The sequence below is a fragment of the Euleptes europaea genome, chromosome 12 (genome assembly GCF_029931775.1).
Source record: "Euleptes europaea isolate rEulEur1 chromosome 12, rEulEur1.hap1, whole genome shotgun sequence".
NCBI classification, from domain to species: domain Eukaryota; kingdom Metazoa; phylum Chordata; class Lepidosauria; order Squamata; family Sphaerodactylidae; genus Euleptes; species Euleptes europaea.
Genome location: NC_079323.1, coordinates 8,550,090 through 8,576,256, shown reverse-complemented (window position 1 = coordinate 8,576,256; position 26,167 = coordinate 8,550,090). Strand labels below are relative to the sequence as shown.

The 26,167-nt window shown below is 44.2% G+C and overlaps 1 protein-coding gene across 4 annotated transcripts in view; it reads left to right on the top strand.

The window, feature by feature from the left end:
• The window catches only part of DLG2 (discs large MAGUK scaffold protein 2), a 970,480-nt gene that overhangs the window by 446,447 nt on the left and 497,866 nt on the right, over positions 1-26,167 (top strand). For all 4 annotated transcript variants that reach the window (XM_056858113.1, XM_056858109.1, XM_056858107.1 and 1 more), the window contains one exon: positions 25,228-25,389. In XM_056858113.1, coding sequence (XP_056714091.1) covers positions 25,228-25,389 — 162 coding nt within the window. The remainder of the gene's footprint in view (positions 1-25,227; positions 25,390-26,167) is intronic.

The window sequence follows — 26,167 nt, the reverse complement described above, 5'->3', positions numbered from 1 at the left end:
ATTTCCTCTGCAGTGTGAAAGTTAAACCCCTCAAAAGGGTCCCAGCACTCATTTATTACCATCGCCTGATCTTTTCCTTTTGGGAAGAGATGCATGAAGTCTTTTAACTTTACTTTATGGCAAAGATATATATATGTATGTGTGTGTGTGTGTGTATATATATTTAATCTACAAGCCATTATGTGGAAAGCTATTCAACCTTTATGTTGAGAATGCAGTAATAATAAAGCTCCCTTCCTTTTGGTTTCCTAAGCTTGGAAAAGGTAGGTAAATTTTGAGAGCCAGCATGAGGCTGCTAATTAAAATGGAATTTTTATCCCACACGCCAGGCGAAATGAAGATAAGGTTGTCTTCTGCTTTCAAATCAGCTCTCTAATGAATGTCAACAATCAATGGATGGCTCTAGAACAAGCTGAGGAATTTTGCTCAGCCATTTTTGGTGGCTTAGTCTTTCGATGAGCAGTGATGCCTAGTGGCAACAACCTATGTGCTAGGGTTGCCAGCCTCCAGGTGGGCCCTGGAGATCTCCCAGAATTACAACGGATCTCCAGACTGCAGTTCCCCTTACAGAAAATGGCTGCTTTGGACTGTATGGCATTTTGCTCTGCTGAGGCCCCCCCCCTTTCAAAACCTCCCCCTCCCCACTGAGAGCCAGTGTGGTGTAGTGGTTAAGAGAGCTGGTTTGGAGCGGTGGAGTCGGAGAACCGGGTTTGATTCCCCACTCCTCCACATGAGAGGCGGACGCTAATCTGGTGAACTGGATTTGTTTTCCCACTCCTACACATGAAGCCAGCTGGATGACCTTGGGCAAGTCACATTCTCTCAGCCCCACCTACCTCAAAGGGTGTCTGTTGTGGGGAGGGGAAGGGAAGATGATTGTAAGCTGGTTTGAGTCTCCCTTAAGTGGTAGAGAAAGTCAGCATATAAAAACCAGCTCTTCTTTTTCTTCTCCCCACATTCTACCTGCAAGTCTCTAGGAACATCTAATCCTGGAGCTGACTACCCTACTAGAAGAAGAGAAAGAAGAAGAGTTGGTTTTTATACCCCACTTTTCTCTATTTTTAAGGAATCTCAAACTGGCTTACAATCTCCTTCCCTTCCTCTCCCCATAACAGACATCTTGTGAGGTAGGTGGGGTTGAGAGAGTTCTGAAAGAACTGTGACTACCCCAAGGTCACCCAGCAGGCTTCATGTGGAGGAGTGGGGAAACCAACCCGGTTCACCAGATTATGTGCCTGTGTCCTGAGGGAGAAGAACATAAGGGGAGTTCTGCTGGCTCATACCAGTGGTCCATCTAGTACCGCATTGTGTTTCGCACAGTGGGCAACAGAGTGGATGGCCAACAAACAAGGCAAAGAGGTCAGGGGCTACAGCTCCCTCCCAGCATGGGGATTCAGGATGGCTAGTAGCCACTGAAAGACCGAAAATTGGGAATTTTAGGGTGTACTTCGGTGGGGTACAATGCCCCAGAGACAACACGCCAAAGCATCCATTTTCTTATGGGGAAATGATCTCTGTAGTCTGGAGATGAGCTGTAATTCTGGGGGATCCCCAGGTAGAAGAAGAAGAAGAGCTGGTTTTTATACTCCGAGCTTCTCTACCTTTTTAAGGAGACTCAAACAGGCTTACAATCACCTTCCCTTCCTTTCCCCACAACAGATACCTTGGGAGGTAGGTGGGGCTGAGAGAGTTTGGAGAGAACTGTGACTACCCCAAGGTCACCCAGCAGGCTGCATGTGAAGGAGTGGGGAATCAAAATGGTTCTTCAGATTATAATCTGCAGCTCACATGGAGGAGTGGGGAATCAAATTTGGCTCTCCAGATTATAATCCACCGCTCATGTGGAGGAGTGGGGAATCAAACCTGGTTCTCCAGATTAGAGTCCTCCACTCTTAACTACTACATTACAAAGGTCCCACCTGGAGGCTGGCATGAAATGATCTCTGTTGTTCAGGGTTTATGGATTAAATAGCACTTTCTGGATTAAGGACTCCTTTGGTTTGGAGATCAGTTATAATCCTGGGAGAACCCCAACTCCACCTGAAGGTTACCAACCCTACCCCCCCAACACAAAAGAGCATAACCAGCATAAAACCAGTTGTATGCCATTCCACAAGTTAAAAGTAGTAGTCGTAGAACCACGATCGTCATTAAAATGGTAGTAGGCAGACCTTAAAACAACCCAGCTAAAAAAAGGACGAGATGAAATTTCACTTAAAAGTCCAGTCAAAGAAGAAGAGTTGGTTTTTATATGCCGACTTTCTCTACCACTTGAGGAAGAAACAAACCGGCTTACAATCACCTTCCCTTCCCCTCTCCACAACAGACACCCTGTGAGGTAGGTGGGGCTGAGAGAGCTCTAAGAGAGCTGTGAGTAGCCCTGGGTCACCCACCTGGCTTCATGTGGAGGAGTGGGGAAACCAACCCGATTTACCAGATTAGCCTCCGCCGTTCATGTGGAGGAGTGGGGAATCAAACCCGGTTCTCCAGATCAGAGTCCACCGCTCCAAACCACCACTCTTAACCACTACACCACGCTGGCTCCCACTACACCGCGTTGGGTCCTTAAATATTTTGGTTGGGTCCTTAAATGGCCGTAAAACAGGCACCAAGAGGGATTCTGTGGGGTGGGGGGAGTTATTCCATGGGCAAGGTGTCCCTGCAGAAAAAGCCCTGTCTTTGGTTGCCACCCATCTCCAGTAACTTGTGTGATTTCCCTGCTCCCTCTGTATTCTTTCCTGTCTGAATAGAAAATATTACATAAAGGAATGAAGAATGTGTGTTGACAGCTTGGTTGATCACACTGAATTAGGATTTTCTTGTGTGTGTAGACAAAGATCAATTTCACACTTAAGAACGGTCCAAATGAATGCACATGAAGACAGATAACTATCCCATTTTCTGTATTTTGACTGTTTACTTTGTAATTTTTGAAACACAATGAAATTGTGGGGTGGGGAAGTAATTCAAACCTCCTACAACTACAAGGATTACATGCTTTAGAAGGGAAACCCTTCCGTGCTCATTCTCCTTCCCCTTCCCGATACAAATTGCAGCAATATTTCTCAACACCCAGACCTCTGGTTATTTTTTGTTTGTAGGTAGGATTAATTGTCTTCTGATTCAGCAAAATGTCACCATGACATGTGTGTGTGTAAGGAGAACTTGAACAGTATAAGGATGCCTGAAAATTCAGTGTGTCCCTGTATATCCCTTGAGAGCAAGTGTGGTGTAGTGGTTGGGAGCAATGGACTCTAATCTGGAGAACCGGGTTTGATTCCCCACTCCTCCACATGAGCCAGCTGGGTGACCTTGGGCTAGTCACAGTTAGCTTCAAGCTCTCTCAGCCTCACCTGCCTCACAAGGTGTCTGTGGTGGGGGAGGGGAAGGGAAGGGAATTGTAAACCAGTTTGATTCTCCTTAAAAGGTAGAGTAAATTGGCATATAAAAACTAACCCCTCCTCCTCCTTCTACTGGTTAAGAGCAGTGGTTTTGATCAGTGGACTGTGATCTGGAGAACTGGGTTTGATTCCCTATTCCTCCACATGAGCGGCAGAGGCTAATCTGGTGAACTGGATTTTATGCATGGTATGGAGAGAGTGGACAGGGAGAAGCTTTTCTCCCTCTCTCATAATACCAGAATGCGGGGTCATCCGCTAAACCTGGAGGGTGAGAGATTTAAAAGAGATAAAAGGAAGTTAAATTGTGCATAGTTAAATTGTGGAACTCCCTACCCCAGTATGTGGCAATGGCTGCCAACTTGGAAGGCTTTAAGAGGGGAGTGGACGTGTTCATGGAGGAGAGGGCTATCCATGGCTGCTAGTCAAAATGGATACTAGTCATGATGCATATTGATTATCTCCAGGATCAGAAGAGCATGCCTATTGTATTAGGTGCTGTGGAACACAGGCAGGATAATGCTGCTGCAGTCGTCTTGTTTGTGGGCTTCCTAGAGGCACCTGGTTGGCCCCTGTGTGAACAGACTGCTGGACTTGATGGGCCTTGGTCTGATCCAGCATGGCTTTTCTTATGTTCTTAACCATCTCTTCCTCTTTAATTTCTAGTCGGTCGGTGGAATTCTGCATCTGATTTATACACTAAGCTGGCACTTATGCTACTGGCTAACATTAGAATGTTCTTTCAGTAAAGGTGCTAGAAAAAAAAAAGGGTAAGCGCCACCTTTTTAATATGTGGGAAACAATGATCAACTAACTGTTATTGTTAAAGCATTTTACAGCAATGCCCTTAGCTATTTCAGTTTGTATATTTAAAAATAACAATTAAATGGCTTAGAGCTGCTTTCAGTGATTCTGAACTCAATGTAATTTACTCTGACGTAGGAAGTCAAGGAAGCCAGTGGGTGGCGGTGGAAAGTGCAGTCAAGTCACAGCTGACTTATAGTGACTTCATACGTGTTCAAGGCAAGAGACTACAGAGGTACTTTGCCATTGCCTGCCTCTGGGTAGCATCCTTGGACTTCTATGGTAGTCTCCCATCCAAGTACTAACCAGGGCTGACCCTGCTTAGCTTCTGAGATCTGATGAGATTGGGCTAGCTTGGCCAGCCAGGTCAAGGCAGAACAGAGGTGGTTTTCCATTGCCTGCCTCTGAGTAGCAACTTGGACTTCCTTGGGGGTCTCCCATCCAAGTACTACCCAGGGCTGACCCCGCTTAGCTTATGAGATCTGATGAGATAGGGCTAGCCTGAGATATGGCCCAAGATAAGTAGTGGTGAAAACTGTTGTCAAGTTGCAGACAACTTATGGCAACCCCATAGGGTTTTCAAGGCAAGGGATGAACAGAGGTGGTTTGCCATTGCCTGCCTCTGCATAGCAACCTGGTCTTTCTTGGTGGTCTCCCATCCAAGTACTACCCAGGGCTGACCCTGCTTAGCTTCTGAGATCTGATGAGATCGGGCTAGCCTGGGCCATCCAGGTCAAGGCAGGTGAACGGAAGTGGTTTTCCATTGCCTGTCTTTCATCCAAGTCCGAACCAGGGTCATCCCTGCTTAGCTTCTGAGGTCTGATGAGATCAGGCTAGTCTGGACATTTGGGTCCAGCCCTTCCCAGACAGTCTGGCCAGAGGGTAGAAAGTGCAGGACTTCATGACTTCTCTCTTATTTTTAATTTTTTTTTACATTTATATAAAGGGATACAGAAAGAAGGGAAAAAGGGGGAAAGGGGGAAGTAAATATATATAGCTATAGAGATAGGTAGATGGTTGGATGGATGGATGGATAGATAGATAGATATAGATATCCATAACTGTGTCCGAGCTTCAGTATATTACATACACATTTCATCATCAGTAAAACTGAAATTACAAATTTCTAATGCTGAAAACTAGTTTAACGTTCTTCATTTTTACACACTAAAGAATCGAAAAGTTTAGGGCACGTGAGTAATGATCATACAGTGGCTGCCATTTTATCTTAAAATCGTCTATTGTTTTCATTTTCATCAAATGTGTTAATTTGAATGTCATGACTTCTATTATATCTCTAGGAATGTTGCCCTTTCTCCTTGACAACTGCTGGGCTTGCAAATTGTAAAAAAAAAAAAAAAAAAAAAACAGCCTTGGCAAGCGATTGCATATTCATTCATGGCATGTAATGTATGGAATTGCGTGTTCGTCCATAGGAGGCTGCCGATTTTAAGATAATCATTTCAAAAAGGGTATGTTTATATTTAGAGGTCTGGACTTTTCCATGTTTGTGGATTCAAATCTGTCAGTTTGCTATTGGGAGAACAAAATGGGGTTGGATCCTCCAAACTGCATCTTTCCCTCCTTGCCCTTCCGCTGTGTGTGCGTGTGCAAAATGCTGTTAAGTCGCAGCCCGCTTATGGTGACCGAGCAGGGTTTTCAAGAGATGGTTTGCCATTGCCTTCCTCTCCATAGGGACCCGGGTCTTCCTTGGTGGCCTCCCATCCCAGTACTAGGCAGGGCTGACCCTGCTTAGCTTCTGAGATGTGACAAGATCAGGCTCGCCTGGGCCATTGGAATATCCTAAATGGAAAACTGTCACTGACCTCAATGATAAGCCTGGCAGAACATCTCCGTTTTACAGGCCCCATGGAACTGAGAGAGGTTCGTTAGGGCCCCAGACTCCTTAGACAGAAATTCCACCAGGAAAGGGCCACCACCAAAAAGGCAGATGCCCTGGTTGAGGACACCCAGATAATCTTTGGACTAAGGATAAAGGGATATCTTCAAAGTCAGCACTGTCTACTCAGACCGGCAACGGCTCTCCAGGGTCTCAGGCAGAGGTCTCTCACATCACCTACCTGCCTAGTCCCTTAAACTGGAGATGCTGGAGAGGCTCTACCCCTGAGCTACGGCCCTTCTTGAACAATCCAAGAGTGGGTCTTTGAATTCTTATGAGTCTGCTACCTGGAAATGTTGTGCTCTTCCCACACATGTGCAAACAGAAGTGGCACACCTATACAAGATGAAAATACAGACCTGGACAAGGGACCGATAATTCTTTGGAATCTCAGTCTTGCAGATCTTGTGGAATTGAGCCAGGTCCCCCAGGGCCTGGGTCTTGTTGCCTTGCTCATTCAAAATGTGCTGTTCCGGATGGCTATGAACCAGAAACCTGAATCTCAACGATGGCGGACGTTCTTTGACTGTGCAGAGACAGGTTGCAACTTTATTTTTTAAAGCTCTGTTTATCCATTGGCTAATGAGGATTGTTTACTTGACATTTGGCCCCGGTGGTTAGAAGATGTTCCTGGCTGCTGCTGATTTGTTTGTGTGCGTGCGTTTATGGCCTTTATTCTTTTCAAAGAGAGACACTCTGGGTGACTAATTTAAGAGACAGGCCATCCAAAGTGGCCTGCTCCTCTGCAGGGAGGTTAGTCATTGATGGCGTTCAAGAAGCATGAGTTGACTATTAGTTACTGGACATAGTCCTCCTGAGCTGATGGGAATGAAGAGCAACATTTGAAATATAGCTAGCAAAGGAGAAAAATTGATTTCCTGCATCTGGCTGGAAAGGAGCTCTAGCAAGATGGGAGGGGTGTATGTTAGGGTTGCCCGGTCCCTCTTCACCACTGGCGGGAGGTTTTTAGGGCAAAGCCTAAGGAGGGTGGGGTTTGGAGAGGGGAGGGACTTCGATGCCCTAGAGTCCAATTGCCAAAGCTGCCATTTTCTCCAGGTGAACTGACCTTTATCGGTGGTAGATCAGTTGTAATAGCAGGAGATCTCCAGCTAGTACCTGGAGTTTTGCAACCCTCGTGTTTGTACATGTACACACTTGAAGGAAATGTCTTCGAGAAAGTGCTTTTGCTTTACAACCTGTTTGAAAACTGTGAAAATCTTAATGACGTTTCCTTTTGGGGTTCTTCACTGCCCCAAGCAAATTCCAATGTATTTTTGGGGTAGTAAAATTTCACTCCTAAAAAAATCCTTCATTATGGTGTCAAGAGGCAATATGTTGCACAGCACCCAGATCCTGTTTTAGACATCGGTCATTATTCATATCATTAGGAAAGCTGGATTAGATTTAGATGAAGGCGGAGTGAAAATTGGGGGGAGGAACATTAACAATTTGAGATATGCTGATGATACTACGTTAGTGGCAGAAAACAGCGAAGACTTGAAATGACTACTGCTGAAAGTGAAAGGAGAAAGTGTCAAAGCAGGACTACCGCTGAACATCAAGAAGACGAAAGTAATGACTACAGGAGAGTTACACAATTTAAAGGTTCACAATGAGTAAATTAAAATTGTTCCCCAGATTAGAGTCCACCGCTCATGAGGAGGAGTGGGGAATCAAACCCGGTTCCCCAGATTAGAGCCCACTGCTCATGAGGAGGAGTGGGGAATCAAACCCAGTTCACCAGATTAGCCTCCGCCACTCATATGGAGGAGTGGGTTATCAAACCCGATTCACCAGATTAGAGTCTGCCGCTCTTAACCACTACACCATGCTGGCTCCCTCCTGGCTCAATGGACCCTCCTAATTTTGCTTTCCTCCAGCTCTGCACCTGTCCATTCCTGATAATTGATGCTGGGCTGTAGCTTAGCTTTGCACTGCCAGTTTTTGGGACTCTTGGCTCTTTCTTTCCCTCCCTTTCTCACAAGTCCTTCCTTTTTCCTCCCTTTCTTCTAATCGAGCCGCGGAAAAGCTTATGCAACTGAGCCGGACATGCCTTGTGCTGCAATAACGTTTCTTATAAAAGCCAATATCAGTGAATCGTAGTACAGCTTCCGATGCGAGTCGTAATTAGGTCACCCGAGAGAAAGTAGCTCACTGTTCCCTCTCACAACCTTTTTTTTTATATAAAAAAAGTCATCCTAATTTTAGAGCAAATGATCTTCATGTAATCTTGGTGCCTTTAGAATTGCATGACTGAGTGCATCGGCAGATCAGGTGAGGGAGGTTAACAGCCTACTCCAAGCAAATATAAGGTTTTTTCTTTCTTTTTTGCATTGGTCTGGAAGTGGAAGGTCACAGACATACTCCTGAGCAAGGCTGTTTAATTCTCTGCTGCAGCCGTAAAGAGACAAATGATCCGTTTACTTGAGTTGTCCTCTATAGTTTTGTGCACCTTTTAAATCACAAAAACTGCAATACCTTGCAATGCCAGTTATAGAAGAAGAAGAAGAGTTGTTTTTTTATATGCTGACTTTCTCTACCTCTGAAGGGAGAATCAAACTGGCTTACAATCACCTTCCCTTCCCCTCCCCACAACAGACACCCTGTGAGGTAGGTGGGGCAGATGCTCTACCACTGAGCCACAGCCCCTCCCCTTGGTGTACAATATTTTCTTCTATTGGTCACCGAGGGGCTAGTCCCCTCCACACACACCTTTTCAAACCAAGGGAGAGCTTTAGGTTATGATAGAGCAAGACAAGCAGTAAAACAAAGAATAAAAGACTCCGAAAGGCAATTTGATCTAGCTAGAGTGCCTTTTTTTAGGGCATCTGCCAAAACCAAGTATATCCCTTGCCCAGTGGCATACCTTTCGATATTAGAAGGAAATACTACTAGGAGAGCGTTTACTCTAGCTCGATGTTCGGCTCTGCCCTCTGCAGTATTAGAAGGAAAATTCAAAAAGACTCCCCTCTCACAAAGGCTTTGTTCCTGCAACAGCGGGGAACCAGAAACACTAGAACATGTCCTTCTTAGGTGCAGTTACTATAAGGAGGACAGGGAGAAGGTTCTTGGCCCTCTTTTAAGAAAGAGCACTGGCTATCCTGAATTTGTTAGAGTTAACATCCTTCTTAAGGATGAATTTTCTCAGGTAACAAAGTTAGTGAGCGAGTTTTGTAGAATAGGATTTAATTATAGGAAATCTAAGTAGAAATAGAAGTGAAAAGTTGTAGAGTGGATGGATTGTTTACTTTTATATTGCTGACCAGTTTTTAAATAGAGTCATATTTTGTATAGGGTTTTAACCAAAATGTATTGTTTTATACTGCCGGTTTGGGTAGGGCAATGTACCTGCAAACATTTTTTGGGAAGGGCCGTAGCTCAGGGGTAGAGCATCTGCTTGGCATGCAGAAGGTCCCAGGTTCAATCCCTGGCATCTTGAGTTAAAGGGACTAGGCAAGTAGGTGATGGGACCCTGGAGATCCGCTGCCTGTCTGAGCAGACAATACTGACTTGGATGGACCAAGGGTCTGATCCCATATGGGGCAGCTTCATGTGTTCATTTTCTGTCTGGTCTAAGGGCCACAATAATAATAAATAATAATAAAAACCAAGGGGGATTTAGCTCTCACAAAGCTCTAGCGTTCAGTTGAAATTGGTGCTCTCTACTTCATACATCTACAGCTGGATTGACTTTCTCTGGCATAACTTCTTTGTAGCCCCTTTTATGGGAATGATGACATATTCACATGCAAATTATAATATTTAAATATAAATAATATTCACATGCAAATTCACATGACGGTCTTGGGATGGCTTTTGTTTCCATATGCTCTGTCCATGGTGCTGATGTGGATTCATTGGACTAGGGCCGTTTCTTTTCTTTTTAAAAAAATATTTATTAAAAATTTGAACAATACAAACACATACACATACATACAGTCTAAACCTTCTTCCAAAGAAATCTGTAAATAATTATAAGTGAACCAGAAAATAATCAGAGAACACTCGTTTAAATCATACAGTGGATTTATCTTGATGATGAACCACTCTAAGTTATATCATATAAGCATCTTGCTCTTTAACTATACCAATCTTCTCATTAACCAAAACTCTAAATTATAAAATTATAAACCTATAAACAGTATCTAGTATTTCTGCAGTTGGTTCTACTTGTCATCCCTACTTTGACTCTACTTTAAGTTATTTCTCCACGTTTTACTGCCTACTTTCCCCATTTATTTCTTGTTCAACTATCTTCATCTGTCCTCTACACATACTATACTTCAAGTACACATATCTTATTTTACACTTTCAGATATGCATAGTCATAGGGACTAGGGCCATTTCAAAGCAAAAAATAATAATAAACTCAGAAGGTTGGATTTGAGATCAGATTTGAAATACAACTGTCAGCGTTTTGGTTACAGATCATAAGTAACTAAAAACAATAGCCACATCATTGATATGGTGTACATTATTTTCTTCTGTTGGTCACAGAAGGGCTAGTCCCCACCCCCCAAAAATTTTTTCAAACCAAGGGGTTTTAGCTCTAGCAACGGGGGACTTGGCATGAAGTTGAAATGGGCGCTCTCTGATTCATACATCTGCAGCTGGATTGACTTCCTCTTGAATAACATCTTCGTCACTCCTTTTGTGGGAATGATGACAGCGCTGTGGAAACGCATGGCTGATGGCATTCTGTTTCCATATGCTCTGTCCATGGTGCTGATGTGGATTCATTGGACTAGGCCCTAGTCACTAGGGCCATCACAAGGCAAACAATAAACTCGGAAGGTTGGATTTCACATCAGTCTTGAAATACACCAGCCAGCATCTTGGTTAGGGATCATAGTTAGCTAAAAACAACAGCCACATCATTGATATGGTGCACATTATTTTCTTCTATTGGCCACAGAAGGGCTCATCCCCCCCCCCCAAGTTTTCAAATCAAGGGGTTGTAGCTCTAGCAAAGGAGGACTTGGCATGAAGTTGAAATGGGCACTCTCTGATTCATACATCTGCAGCTGGATTGACTTCCTCTTGAATAACTTCTTTGTCGCTCCTTTTGTGGGAATGATGACAGTGCTGTGGAAGCGCATGGCTGACTGTCTTGGGATGGCATGAGACAGCAGCCAGCACCCTCATAATTATCTCAGCGGCATAATGCATGTTGATTACCTATGTGGAGCAATTATATAAACCAGAGAGTCATTAACGTGCCTTCATCGAGCCTCTGAATTCATGCACACACACAAAAAAAGGCAGCCGAGAGATGAATTATAAAGTCCTCTCTGAAGTGGTGGTGGGAGAAAGCCGGTGCCTTTTGTCCCCTGCTGGAAAAAGGAAGAGACTGTGGATCTCTGGTTCATTTGTTGCATTCTAGGTTAATATTCACATGCAAATGTAGCCTGTTCAGTTTCTCAAAGATACCTGACTGCCTTTTAATGAGTACCTGAGTAGTTTAAATAGCCACATACTTCTGAGAAACTTTTCCTGGAATGGAGCTGTCTTTCTCATCAGGAGGAAATGTATTTGCCCCTTCATCTCTTAATCCCACTTATACTAGAATAAGAACACAAGGAAGGCCCTGCTTCTGGATTGATAAACTCTGGATTGATAAAGCATATGAATTTATAACAACGGCACACTTAACAGAACTACTACAAACAGACACTCAAAGATCAAATAAAGACAAATGGCACATCTTCTATGAATATATTAAAACCAAAAAGCAATAATAAAATCTTACAAACGTTATAAAAGTGAATTGGTTCTTGTAGGTTATCCGGGCTGTGTAACCGTGGTCTTGGAATTTTCTTTCCTGACGTTTCGCCAGCAGCTGTGGCAGGCATCTTCAGAGTAATAAAAGTTGTAATAAAAGTACTAGTAATAAATAGTGTTAAATACTAGTACTAGTAATAAAAGTTATAAAAGTGAAGTTGACGATTAAATATATTATGTTAACAAATGATGACAATTTGAACCTTGTTAAGGGGGTAAAATATGTACTTTCTTGTTAATGTTTTCCCCTACCCTCTTTTCCTTTCGTGTATTCCTATTCAATATTAGAAACCAATAAAAATATTTTTTTAAAAAAAGGAAGGCCCTGCTTAAAGCCTTCCAAGTTGGCAGCCATCACCCCATCCTGGGGCAGGGAGTTCCACAATTTAACTATGCATTGTGTGAAGAAATGCTTCCTCTTATCAGTTTTGAATCTCTCCCCCTCCAGCTTCAGCAGATGACCCCGCGTTCTGGTATTATGAGAGAGGGAGAAACCTCTCCCTGTCTACTCTCTCCATACCATGCATCATTTTATAGAACTCTGTCATATCTCCCCTTAACCACCTTAAAATTATGCATGGTATGGAGAGAGTGGACAGGGAGAAGCTTTTATCCCTCTCTCACAATACTAGAATGTGGGGTCGAATGCTGAAGCTGGAAGATGAGAGATTCAAAACAGATAAAAGGAAGTATTTCTTCACACAACGCATAGTTAAACTGTAGAACTCCCTGCCCCAGGATATGGTGATAGCTGCCAACTTTGAAGGCTTGAAGAGGGGAGTGGACATGTTCATGGAGGAGAGGGGTATTCATGAATACTAGTTAAAATGGATACTAGTTGTGATGCATACCTATTCTGTCCAGGATCAGACCAAAGTTTATATTGCTTGTTGAAATGGATATATATGGTATATATATTTTTTAAAAAACATTGCAAATGATTCCAACTAAAGATCGTGAATGAGAATTTTTTACTTTAGAATGAGAGCGTCTTAGGACACTTGGCTTCTCTTGGTTTTGTTCTGAATTCAGTAGATTTCAGATCTTTAGCTGTCGTGGTCAGATATGATTATCCACACTGCTTGTTTTTTCTTCGTGGGCCAGCTGTCCTGCTAAAGGCAACATTGCTTGAAATGCTATGGAAGTTGTGTATCGAACAGGAATTTGAACATCTGGGGTTGTGCAAGTTGAGAGTCAGTGGGCATTATGAAATGTAATTTTTAAACCTCTTGGTTGGGTTGCGATCCTAGCCTTGAAAATGCTGCTGGAATGAATTAGCGACTTCAGTTGTACTTTTTTGTTGTTGGAAAATTCAGAGAAAAAATGGCTGTAGAACCTTTTAGGATTTGTAAAGCAGTAAACAATGCCTCCAAAGTACAACTGCTTACCAGTTACAGTTTACTTTTTGGTGCAGAAAAGTGCAACTGAAACAATCAGGGGACTAGAGCAACTGCCCGATGAGGAGTGGTTAAAACGCTTAGGGCTGTTTAGCTTGAAAAGAAAGCGGTTAAGGGGACAGAGGTCTATAAAAGTATGCATGGTATGAAGACAGTGGAAAGTGAGAAGATTTTCTCCAGCTTTGATCCAGGCAACTGTTTTTAAGGCCTTCATAGCATTCACAAACAACAACAACTTCGTGGGATATGTTTATCCTTAGATACATGTGAAATTTGGTTTGGGATGGAAATGTACCCTAAATCCAATATGTGTCCAGATTCCCCCCCCCCCGCAGAATCAATTGAAAGTCTTCATTTTGGAAGTAGCAATATCTCTTCTGCTCCTTTCTCTCATTATTAATTGAACTCTTATAACAGCCATACATAACCATGTGTTGTTGTTGGTTTTTTGGTTTTTTGGGGGGAGCATAATAATTAAAAGTTATATTTATATAGCACACCCCGGGAGTTCAAGTGAGACTATTTATTATCAAGAATGCTGTTTTGCTTTATGTGTGCATGTTTAAACTGTCGTCAAGTTGCAGCTGACTTATGGCAACCCCATAGTGTTTTCAAGGCAAGAGATGAACACATGAAAAACACATGAAGCTGTCTCATACTGAATCTGACCCTTGGTCCATCAAAGTCAGTATTGTCTACTCAGGCTGGCAGCGGCTCTCCAGGGTCTCAGGTGGAGGTCTTTCACATCACCTGCTTGCCTAGACCCTTTAACTAGAGATGCCGGGAATTGAACCTGGGACCTTCTGCATGCCAAGCACATGCTCTACTACTGAGCCATGGCTCCTCCCCATACTTCAGCTGTTCAGAGGTGTAGGGCTGTTAAAAAAAAAATTGGCTCGGTTCGGATTCGGCTGAATCCACCCTGATTTGGGTTGGATTCGGCCGAATTCTGAACCCCCCTGTTCGGCCATGCCAAATTCGGCAGGAAATTCGGCATGCCCGGACAAATTCGGCCATTTAAAGCCCTTTCGAGGCTTTCCACGGCTCTGGGGGGGGCATTTTTTGAGGTGGGGGTCACAAAATTTCAGGGTAGCTTGGGGGGACCCTCCTTGCAAGAACCCCTGAGTTTGGTGAGGATTGGGTCAGGGGGTCCGGAGTTATGGGGTCTGGAAGGGGGCAAGCCCCCTTCTCCATAAAAACCAATGTAAAACCTCTCAGTCCCAAACAAAGGGAACACAAACACAATCAAATTGCAAGGCCACCTCCAGCAGAACAGGTAAACTCCCCCCCCCTTGGCCTCCCCCATACACACCGAATCTGCTCACCCCAACACACACACACACAGGGGAAACGTTTTAGAAAAAGCCTGAAAATGGGTCAAACTTTGGATGTCTTCTCTTTCAGCAGGCAGGAGCAGGCAGTCAGGTCAGGGTGGGAGGGAGACAGTGTTCAATATTATTTCTAGTACAATTGCAGCCAGGAGCAGCAGGCAGCAGGTCACCTCAGGTAAGGTTCAGTAGCACAGCAGCAGCAGCAAATGGAAAGTGAGTAGTAGCAGCCAGGGGTTTTATCTCTTCTAGTCAATTCAGAGAAGAGGTTCAAATGTGAGAATCCCTTCTCTGATTGGCAGAAGAAAACCCAGTTCGGCCACCTATTGGCCACCGCTTGCTGGGTTAGTTAGTTTGTCTCTCTGGAAGGCAAGTTTGCTTGCCTTCAGAGTGCTCTTTAAAGGCGGGAAAAGGCAGGTTCGGGGGACGCCGAACTTGCCGAATTTGTTCCGTGGTTCCCCGAACTTGCCGAGTTCGGCACCGCGTTTTCCCGCCTTTTTTGCGGTTCGGCATTCAGCCGGTTTCCAGTTTGGATGGAATCGAACCAACAGCCCTACAGAGGTGGTTTGCCATTGCCTTCCTCTGCTTAACAACCATGGTATTCCTTGGACGTCTCCCATCCAAGGACAACCAGGGCCGACCCTGCTTAGCTTCTGAGATCTGATGAGATCAGGCTAGCCTGGGCCATTATAAAGTACATTTCTTTCTCTCCATCTCACTATTTAAGGGCCCTTTAAAACTGAATAGCAGGCCAGCCACGTTCTTGTTGACTAATGCATTGGTTCACATGGAAATTGTATGGTTACGGCTATGATTACATCTTTGCTCTCACTAATGCCAGTTTGGGCCTCTATCATTCTTGAAGAAAAGAGCATGTGGTTACCACAATTTCTTTCTTTTTTAATTGCTGGCTTCTGTTTCTGCTAAGATGAGGGCAGCTTATTTTAAAACTCTTTCGCCGACGTGTGTTCCTTTTATACTGTAAAATGATAATGTATGGCACGAACACTCTTTGGTCCTTTATGCGTGGGTACTTTGACTCACATTCACCCCTGGACTGATTCGGTTGTTCCTTGGAGTTATGCATGAGTTTTCCATCCCTCAGAGATGACCTCATGTCCAGCCTTCGCCATGTCCGGGTTTTCCCGATGCTGTTAAAACCCGATTCTTTGATCTCCCCTAAGATCAGCCCGGGTCAAATCATCCTCATCTCCATGCATAAGCCAAAGTGGGACAGGGGAGCTGGGGGGGGGGATGACTTTATTCTCACAGTAAGCACTACAGCCAATTACAAAGCAGCATTTCAAGGGGCGGGGATTCAAATGCTTTCTAATATTTGTCTCCCACCCGGAGATCTTTCTGAGCAGACATTTGTCACATAAAACGGGGTTTCAAAATGACGCTTGGATTTCTCCTTTCTGAGCTTTTAATGCACGGCTTGATATTCAACCATACTCTTGTTGTTGCAAAAGAAGAAGACGAAGAACACTTGGTTTTTATATGCTGACTTTCTCTACCTTTTAAGGAGAATCAAACCAGCTTACAATTGCCTTCCTCTCCCTGCAATAAACACTTTGTGAGGTAGGTGGAGCTGAGAGAGTTCTGAGAGAAGTGTGACTAGCCCAAGATCACCCAGCAGGCTTCATGAGGAGGAGTGGGGAAACCAACCCGGTTCTCCAGATTAGAGTCTGCTGCTCATGTGGAGGAGTGGGGAATCAAACCCCGTTCTCCGGATTAGAGTCTGCTGCTCTGAACCACTACACCACAGGGGCTCTTCACTTCATTAAAGAAGAAGAGTTGGTTTTTATATGCTGACTTTCTCTACCACTTAAGGAAGAATCAAACCGGCTTACAATCACCTTCCCTTCCCCTCCCCGCAACATACACCCTGTGAGGTAGGTGGAGCTGAGAGAGCTGTCACTAGCCCAAGGTCACCCAGCTGGCTTCATGTGGAGGAGCGGGGAAACAAATCCAGTTCACCAGATTAGCACCCGCCGCCCATGGGGAGGAGTGGGGAATCCAACCCGGTTCTCCAGATCAGACTCCCCCACTCCAAAACACTGCTTTTAACCACTACACTGTGCTGGCTTTTAACCACGACACCATGCTGAGGAGTTTTGAAGGAGTTTGCGCTGTTCTTCGACAGGTTTTAGTTCTGCTAATTCCTTATTATCCCACCCTTCACGCTGCTTGGAAGTCATCTCTTTGGGTTGTTGCGGATGACACAACATGGGTCACTGTGATCCCTGTTACCATGATATTTTAAGTGGCAAACTTCCCAGTTGGCTATGGAACACAGGATTAGGGTTAATCTCTCTCCAACGTTCACATTCTAGCTCATTTGGGCTGCTTTTCTTGTTTTGTCCCACTCACTGATCCCACTGAGGGTTTAGAGTCAAAGAATGCTCAACACCGTGCCATCTCTGCGTCCTCGTCGACGGTTCTGCGCCAGGGTAAAATTGGTCGTAATTATTTCTCTTTGTCTCCCCTCTCTTTTCATTCCAGCCGTTGATAAATAGAGGGGAGGCTTTTATCTGGAACGCGTGATAATTTTTTCCAGCAGCGAAAGAGATTGGATCAGGAGTCAGAGAATTGGGTACCTTAAGGAGATAATGACTTGAATTCATCAGACCAGCCCTGGATAGATTAGAAACGATAATTTATGTTTGTAATAATGCGAGCGGAGCCAGTGTTTGCGATGTGCTGCTTTTCAATAAATGTGGAAATTCAGCAATTAGCATGTAATGGATGTCGTGAAGAGGAGAATTTTAGCAAACTTTTAAGTCTTCCAGCAGCGGCCGTGTTAAAATGTCCTTTCAAAGTTGAAAGGTTCTTCTCAGGAATCCAGCTGTGGCGTTTATTTCCTCCTAACAATTCCCTCCCCCTCACCGAATCCAACGAGTGCTCAGTGTGTGTGTGTGTGTGTGTGTGTGCTGACATGAAATTGCCCTCTTTCTCCTCTTTCTCTTTGTTTTACTATTCATTTTCTTCGCCCCCTTTAATCCGAGCATCAACATTCTTCAGTGGGTCGGAGAGCTGACAGCTGACCCAGTGTCACACAGTTAGCTTGGTGACAGAGTGGGGAATTGTACAGGTTCCTCTCAGACTAAGCTGCATGCTGCATCCCACTGGCACACTATGCGCATTCCCACTTGTGCGCTCAGGTGCTGTCATACACAGGAGTATATTTATTTATGCAATGCTTTGCTTCACATGAACACCTGAAGCTGCCTTATACTGAATCAGATGCTTGGTCCATCAAAGTCAGTATTGTCTACTCAGACCAGCAGCGGCTCTCCATGGTCTCAGGCCAAGGTCTTTCACATCACCTACTTGCCTGGTCCCTTTAACTGGAGATGCCGGGGATTGAACCTGTGACCTTCTGCATGCCAAGCAGATGTTCTACCACTGAGCCACAGGTGGGTGGCTGCAAACCTCATACAGGCATAATACCTTACACACACACCCAACCTTTGGGGTGCACAGTATAGATGTTCCATGAAGATGAGCTGAGTCTCCTATGAGCCAGCGTGGTGTAGTAGTTGAGAGCGACGGGCTGTGATCTGGAGAACTGGATTGGTTTGCCCACTCCGCCACATGAGTGGCGGACTCTAATCTGGAGAATCAGGTTTGATTCCCCACTCCTCCACATGAAGCTTGCTGGGTGACCTTGGGCTAGTCACTGTTCTCTCTGAACTCTCTCAGCCCTACCTACCTCACAAGGTGTCTGTTGTGGGGAAAGAAGGGAAGGAGATTGTAAGCCGGTGTGATTCTCCTTAAAAGGTAGAGAAAGTCGGCATATAAAAACCAAGTCTTCTTCTTCTTCTTTTGCAACAAAAAAAGGTATGGTTGAATATCAAGCAGTGCATTAAAAGCTCATACACTTGGATGTTTACAGACAGTGTGAAATAGGGCTGGGGTATGCTGGGTGGTGGTGGAACGTGCCGTCAAGTCGCAGCCAACTTATGGTGACTCCGTAGGTTTTTCAAGGCAAGAGACCCTCAGAGGTGGTTTGCCATTGCCTTCCTTTGTATAGCAACCCTGGTATTCCTTGGCGGTCTCCCATCGAAATAATAACCAGGGCCAGCCCTGCTTAGCTTCTGAGATTTGACGAGATCGGGCTAGCCTGAGCCATCCAGCTATGTGTGTGTGTGTTGGGGGAAAATGAAGAAGAAGAGTCGGTTTTTATAGGCCAGGAATTAATGCATGATTTATTCCAAGAGAGATGGAAGCTGTTTTGTCAATATTATTGATTTCATTATGTTTATTTTAAAATGATACTAGAGCTATTAGTAATGTACAGCATTATAGATCGTAAGACATATATTAAATTATATCGCAAATATTTACTTGCAATTTTACATAGATAGGCATGTTTCATTGTGTTGTTATGTCTATTACAATCTAGTTGGGGTTATAACTAAGTTTGTGCATCAAGAAAGGAAGGAAGGAAGGAAGGAAGGAAGGAAGGAAGGAAGGAAGGAAGGAAGGAAGGAAGGAAGGAAAGAAGGAAGGAAGGAGACAGGACAAGAAATGCTGAAAACATCAAATATTACTTTTAGTGGATAGTGTTTAATGTATTAGTGAGTTTATCGTAACATATTCTGGGTGCCAAGGAAGAAAGGAGAAAAGACATGTAATTCTTTATTATCTTTTCCTGACTTTTCTCCTCCCCCTCTTTCTATATTTTTTTAAAAAAAGAAATGAATGCATGATGTTATGTAATCAATGGAGCTTCAAAGACTCCATTAATGGATTGAATTTGAGTCTTTAAAGAGCCCCCCGACTCCTATTTATTTTTTGTATAGCCGTGTGTTTTCTTGCGTGAGTGTATAAGTCGTCTGTTGCGTAGAATCATAGAATCATAGAGTTGGGAGGGACCACCAGGGTCATCTAGTCCAACCCCCTGCAGAATGCAGGAAATTCACAACTAACTCCCCCACACACACCCAGTTCCCAGAAGATGGCCAATATGGCCTCCCTCTCATGAGTCTGAGGTTTCTTTGTAAGCAGTCTTCATAGCAGATATCCATATAAGGGATACTCAACCTGTGCACATCTAGCGAGTTAGTGGGATTTTTTTTTTAAGTACTTTAGGTTTATAGCACACACAACTGCTGTTAATTCCTGCCTTCCTCCTTTTATTCTTAGACTGGTCCAGCTTTAGGTACCGTAAATGTGATGGCTTTTCTGCCATCTTGTGTTGCGTAGCTGTAACTGCAGCAAGATGTGAAGAAAGAAAAACGCGAACCTCACGGGCAAATTTGTTCAGTATTAAAGAGAGCCCTGCTGAATCAGGCCAAGGGTCTCTCATCTAGCTCCCCCCCCACCCAAGAGATGCCTCCCAGTAATTGCAGAATGGGGCCGCAAACGGAACAGCCTCCCCCTTTCCCGTTCATTTCCAGCATCTGCTTTTCTGAGATACACTGCTTCTCAACATGGAGTTTCCATTTCCATAGGTCATTGGTACTGGGTAAAATTGTGCAAACTGTAAACTGAAGGAATCCACAGAGCAGATCTCTCCTCCTTCTTCCTTTGCACCTGCAGGAGCAAACTGTTGCTGTGTTATGAACACAGTTTGTGGAACTGTGCAAAACGTTTGGCTTATTTCTCCCCTGGTTGCAGCCCTTGTGCTGCATCCCCTGCTTTCCCCACAGGTCCTCTGACCCTCAAGCAACTTTTGGGGGGCCTGCAGCCAGAACGATGGAGATAGTGATTCCATTGACTCTGTTCACACTTCTAAATAGTGTTGCCCGCCAAAGGATCAACATATATGCATCTGTGGAATCGGGTCTCCGTAGGGTTGCCAACCTCCTGATACTGGCTGGAGATCTCCTGCTATTACAACTAACCTCCAGCCAATAGAGATCAGTTCACCTGGAGAAAATGGCTGCTTTGGCAATTGGACTCTATGGCATTGAAGTCCCTCCCCTCCCCAAACCCCACCCTCCTCAGGCTCCACCCCCAAAATCCCCCACCGGTGGCAAAGATGGACCTGGCAATCCTACGTCTCCGGAGGACATACTTCATTATGTCTTATTATGCCTGTTGTATACAGAGCCCAGAGCAAAATATCTGGATGGGATATTGAAAGGCGTAAACTTCTGTTCTGAAACCGAAAAATTGATTTTTCTACTATCAGACTCCGATTCACACGTGACTTATAGAATGTCTCAGTTTGCCCTGGCTGCTATGAAGAGAAGAGCCCTTGAGGCCGCAAAGAAGGAAATTGTTTAGGTATAGCAAGTGAGAGCACTTTTAGTTTTAATGGATTTTCCCCCTTTATTGTATGACAATAGATTTGTGATGGTGTGATAACTATTGTTTTACTTTTTATCCTGTAACTAATGTTTTTTTAATTATAATTTTTTATTTTATATAATTGGATACCGAAACAAAAAAGAGTTAAAATGGAAGAAGACAAACACCTGTCTCTGTCCAAGCGTTAATAAAGTAATATGTTTATACATCATCTTCAATCTCACCCTTAAAATTCTAAAACTATGTCTTAATAGTGCCCTATAATATATTGGCATTCCCTTATGGAGTGCTATACATAACATGATATTTAAAACTACTTAGTAGATAATAATTAATCAACCACATGCTAATACCACAATATGAATTTGTAGCCTTGAATCTAACCTTGGGCTGAAGTTATCATTTCCTGATACCAAATACCAGCTAATAACCTGCATTGATATCCTACATCTAGCAATAATATTTGTCACAGATAGATATTTATCATATATTGGTTGCCCTTTCATCTTAAAATCATCCAGCTAATTATTTTTCATCAGGTGCATTAGTTTTGACAGCGAAGCAAAGTCTAATAACTTGTGAATCCATTCAGATAATTCCGGGATTTTTGGAGTTTTCCAGTGTGAAGCATATAGAATTCTAGCAGCGGTAGTTGCATATTGAAAAAGTTCCTTACATGTTGAACTCACTTGTTTTACTTTTTATCCTGTAACTAATGTTTAATCTGTTCTCCTAGAATTCCGTAAATATTTTCGGATACTTCGTAACGGCCTATGGCTATACCAATAAACTCACTTGACTTGACTTGAACTAGTGTTGCTAACCGCCAGGTGGCACCTGGAGATTTCTCGCTATCACCATTGATCTCCAGATGACCAAGATCAGTTCCCCTGGAGAAAATGGCCACATTGGAGAGAGGACTATGTGGCCTTATACCCTGCTGAGGTCCCTCTCCTTCCCAAACCCTGTCCTCCGCATGGTCTACCCCCAAAATCTCCAGGTATTTTCCAACAGAGCTGGCAACACAATTTCTAACCCAATATTAGCTTTTTAAATGTTAACACGGGCTACTTTAGGCATGGCTCAGATCCCATAGAAATCTCTGCAGATGGAAGGGATTTTCTCACCTTCTCATCCACAACACTCTAAAATGCCCGAAATGGCTAGTCGTAGTTCTCTCAGAACTCTCTCAGCCCCACCTACCTCACAAGGTGCCTGTTATGGGGAGGGGAAGGCGATTGTTAGCCGCTTTGAGACTCCTAAAGGTAGAGCAAAGCAGGGTATAAACTCCTCCTCCTCCTCCTCCTCCTCCTTCTTCTTCCAGAGAAAACCTGAAGGGTAGCTCTAGCAATTTCTGGAAACTCCATGGTAAAGCCGTAGAGTGTCTGGTGATGCCTAGAGCTACCCTCTGTCACTTAGTGGTTTTTGCTGGAAGTGAGGTAATGGTGTATATGCCACCGCCCTTCCCCCCCTTCCACTGCTATTCCAAGTGGCAGTGGGCAATGTGACCTGGGCGGCAGGGCATGCCCTGCCCCAAACAGTGGTCTGGCAACCCTACCCTCAAGTTATGAAGCATTTGTGGCCTTCCTCTCCCCTCCCAGATTTTCTCACGCAGTTTATTTTTGTCTGGAAACATTCTTTGTGTGGCTCATCGAGCGGCTTTTTTTTAATCCTTGTGGAATGCAGGTTGGTGGTTTAGCGCTGAAAGCTGTTGAAAGAAAATCACGATGATGTGGGTTTTTTTTTTTTTAAGTCTCTCTTTCTAATTGGGAAATTGCTGAATTGTTTTTATCTCCCCGTTTTAGCTTCTGGGTCTGGTAACGCAGAGTCAACCACTTTGCAACGTCGTTACTTCCGTTTCGCTTTTTCTTTAAAAAGCCCTGAGTTTTTGCGTGCTGTTTAACTTAAAGACGGCCACGTTTCCATTAGCTGCTCCCAGCCGCACAATGGGTTCCCCTCCCATTAGAGGTAATTACAGGGGATTTAGAATATCTATTGTGAGATAGGTAGGGTACGATGCCCTGTCAGTAGCATGCACTGTCTTGTAATATAATTATCATCCATCAGCCACCCCTTCTATTGTGAAAATGTGGAAGTACGTGTGTGGAGGTGTATCCCTTTTCAACTAAAGCATGATGGATGAACGGAATCGTTTCTTATTCTGCAGACCCTCCATTGGCTGCTCATTTGTTACCGAGCTCAGTTTAAGGTATTGGCTGTCACATCCCAAAACCTCCACGGCCTTGGCCCTTCTTATCTGCGGAACCGGCTTATCTCCCTATGCTCCACCGCTGCTTCTCTGATGTCAGCAGGGGCTTCTGCGTAGGGTTGCCAACTTCCAGGTACTAGCTGGAGATCTCCTGCTACTACAACTGATCTCCAGCCGACAGAGATTGGTTCCCCTGGAGAAAATGACTGTTTGGCCATTGGACTCTATGGCATTGAAGTTCCTCCCCTCCCCAAACCCCGCCCTCCTTAGGCCCCTCCCCTAAAACCTCCCACCAGTAATGAAGAGGGACCTGGCAACCCTACTTCTGTGGGCGCCAACCTGAAAATGGGCAAAATCACCAACGGCCTTCTCCGTGGTGGCCCCCACCTTGCGGAATGGCCTACCCAAAGGGGTGAAAAAAGCTCCCACTCTCCTGGCCTTCTTCAAACTGTGCAGAAATGAACTATTCAAGAGGGATTTTCTGCGCAGGTCATAGGGTTGCATTGTACCAAATGGTTCCCATCCTGGGCTGATTGAAAGGCTCAGTACACACAAGTGGAATTATATAGCAATAATAATTAAATATTGCAATTCATGTACATTATTAACATATGAAGCTGCCTTCTACTGAATCAGACCCTTGGTCCATCAAAGTCAGTATTGTCTTCTCTGACTGGCAGCGGCTCTCCAGGGTCGCAGGCAGAGGTCTTTCACATCACCTACCTGCTTAGTCCCTTTAACTGGAGATACCGGGGATTGAACCTGGGACCTTCTGCATACCAAGCAGAGGCTGAACCACAGCCCCTCCCTGAAGGTATGAGAATATGCTTAAATTCCCCCCTCCTTTTAAGACATGTTTATATCCTATATTTCAGATTCACAAATAATTTGCTAGAATAGTAGAAGGTACAGACTGATATAACACACTGTAGATCCCAAAAAATAGCTGATTAATGTCTTGTCATAGATATGTAAAATGTGTGTATGTTGTGTGTTTTGTTTTATGTTGTTTTGAAAATTCTTTTAAAAATGGTTCACAGCCTTACTCGGACAACACGGTTAGGGACTGTGGTCTATACTGCTCTGTGTCGCTCATTGCAAGTAGGATCCTATGATGTAAACCTCGCACCGCTTCATGCAGGGGTGTCGAACTCACTTGTTACAAGGGCCGGAGATGAACCGGGTTTGATTCCCTGCTCTTCCACATGAGCAGCGGACTCTTATCTGGGGAACCGGGTTGGGTTCCCCACTCCTCCATGTGAAGCCTGCTGGGTGACCTTGGGCCAGTCACAGTTCTCTCCGAACTCTCTCAGCCCCACCTTCCTCACAATGTGCCTGTTGGGGGAGAAGGCGACATAAGCCGCTTCGAGAATCCTTACAATCGAGAAAAGTGAGTTATAAAAACCAAATCTTCTTCTCCTGCAGTGAGTGATTATGGATGCCCAGTTCACCCAGTGAGCCTCCATGGTTGAGTGGGGATTTGGTCTCCCAGATCCTATTCCTATACTCTAACCACTACACCCCACTGGCAAGCTCATTTTCTTTTTTATGTTTATATTTTTATATATTTTATACCTTTATGTTTGTATATTAGGATGCAGAAAAACGAAATAGGGAAGAAAAAAAAGGGGGGGGAATAAAATAAAAAATATGTCTGTGTCCAAGCTTCAATATAGTAATACAAGCATACTTCCATCATCAACTCTAACCTCACCCTATTAGATTCGAGTGCTAATTGCCGATTGATACCAAATATTAGTTTGCTATTCTCCAACAAAACATAAAATATTACAGAGGAACTGAGAGCGCTTAATAAATGGTTTCAAATGAAAGCTATTATGTTATTATAGGTTTATACCCTTTATTCTATCAATAAGCTAAAACTACAATCTTCAAATACAGAGTGTCAATTTAACGTTCTACCTCTATGCCCCCTAAAAAACAGAACTTAAAACAGCTCATTTTCCGTGCTGCTCCACCATGCAAACGCAAGAGTACAAATATGATTCTCCGCAGGTTCTTACCACGATCACTAAGTTTCATTGCAGCCTCAGAGAAGAACCCAGAAGTGCTTTAAATCATCACAAATAATGCAATATTTTACTGTCAAGCCCTGAATGTTCCTTCCCCCCCCTTTCGTGTTTCCTAGAAGTATCGCTACCAAGATGAGGATGGTCCACACGATCACAGTTTGCCTCGTTTAACCCACGAAGCCAGAGGGCCCGAACTTGTTCACATTTCCGAAAAGAATTTGTCCCAGATAGAAAATGTCCACGGATACGTCCTGCAGTCGCACATCTCCCCTCTGAAGGTCAGTCTTGCTTCTTCGTCACAACTCCTGACTTTTCAATTTATTTTTAAGGAGGGAGGGGAGAGAACGGACTGGACTGATAAAAGCCTGCTGGGAATGCAGACAGATGACTGGATGCGGCGTGGTGTAAACGTTATGGAACGGTTTATGGTGCTTGTTTTTGATAGTTGACATGGTGCGGGACAGGTTTGGATGCTGTTGCGTACAGAACCTGAGAAATGTGTGGGTCCTGTGAATAATTTTTAAGAACGCCTAAGCGTTCCAGAAGGTAACATCACTTTTTTTTTTTACATAGTGCCATTTCTCTGATCATCAAGGCTTAGGGATGCTAGGTACGTGGTATTGGCGGGCAATTGCTCTCCGATGCACCCAGCCGCTCTGGGGCTGTGGCCGTGCATGCATGCAGACACGTGATGACGGCGCTTCCCATTTTACTTCCAGAAACGCCACATCGCCATAGCTGCTTTTGCACCCAGACCTCGAAATTTTGGGGGTTTGAGTGTTAAATCAGCCACGGCAATGCAGCGCTTCCGGAAGTAGAACCAGAAGTCCTTCATCGCATGCGTGAGCTCCGATTTTATTTCCAGAAACGCCACATCGCCATGGCTGCTTTTGCACCCAGACCCCCGAAATTTTGGGGGTTTGAGTGTTAAATCAGCCACGGCAATGCAGCGCTTCCGGAAGTAGAACCAGAAGTCCTTCATCACATGCGTGAGCTCCGATTTTACTTCCAGAAACGCCACATTGCCATGGCTGCTTTTGCACCCAGACCCCCAAA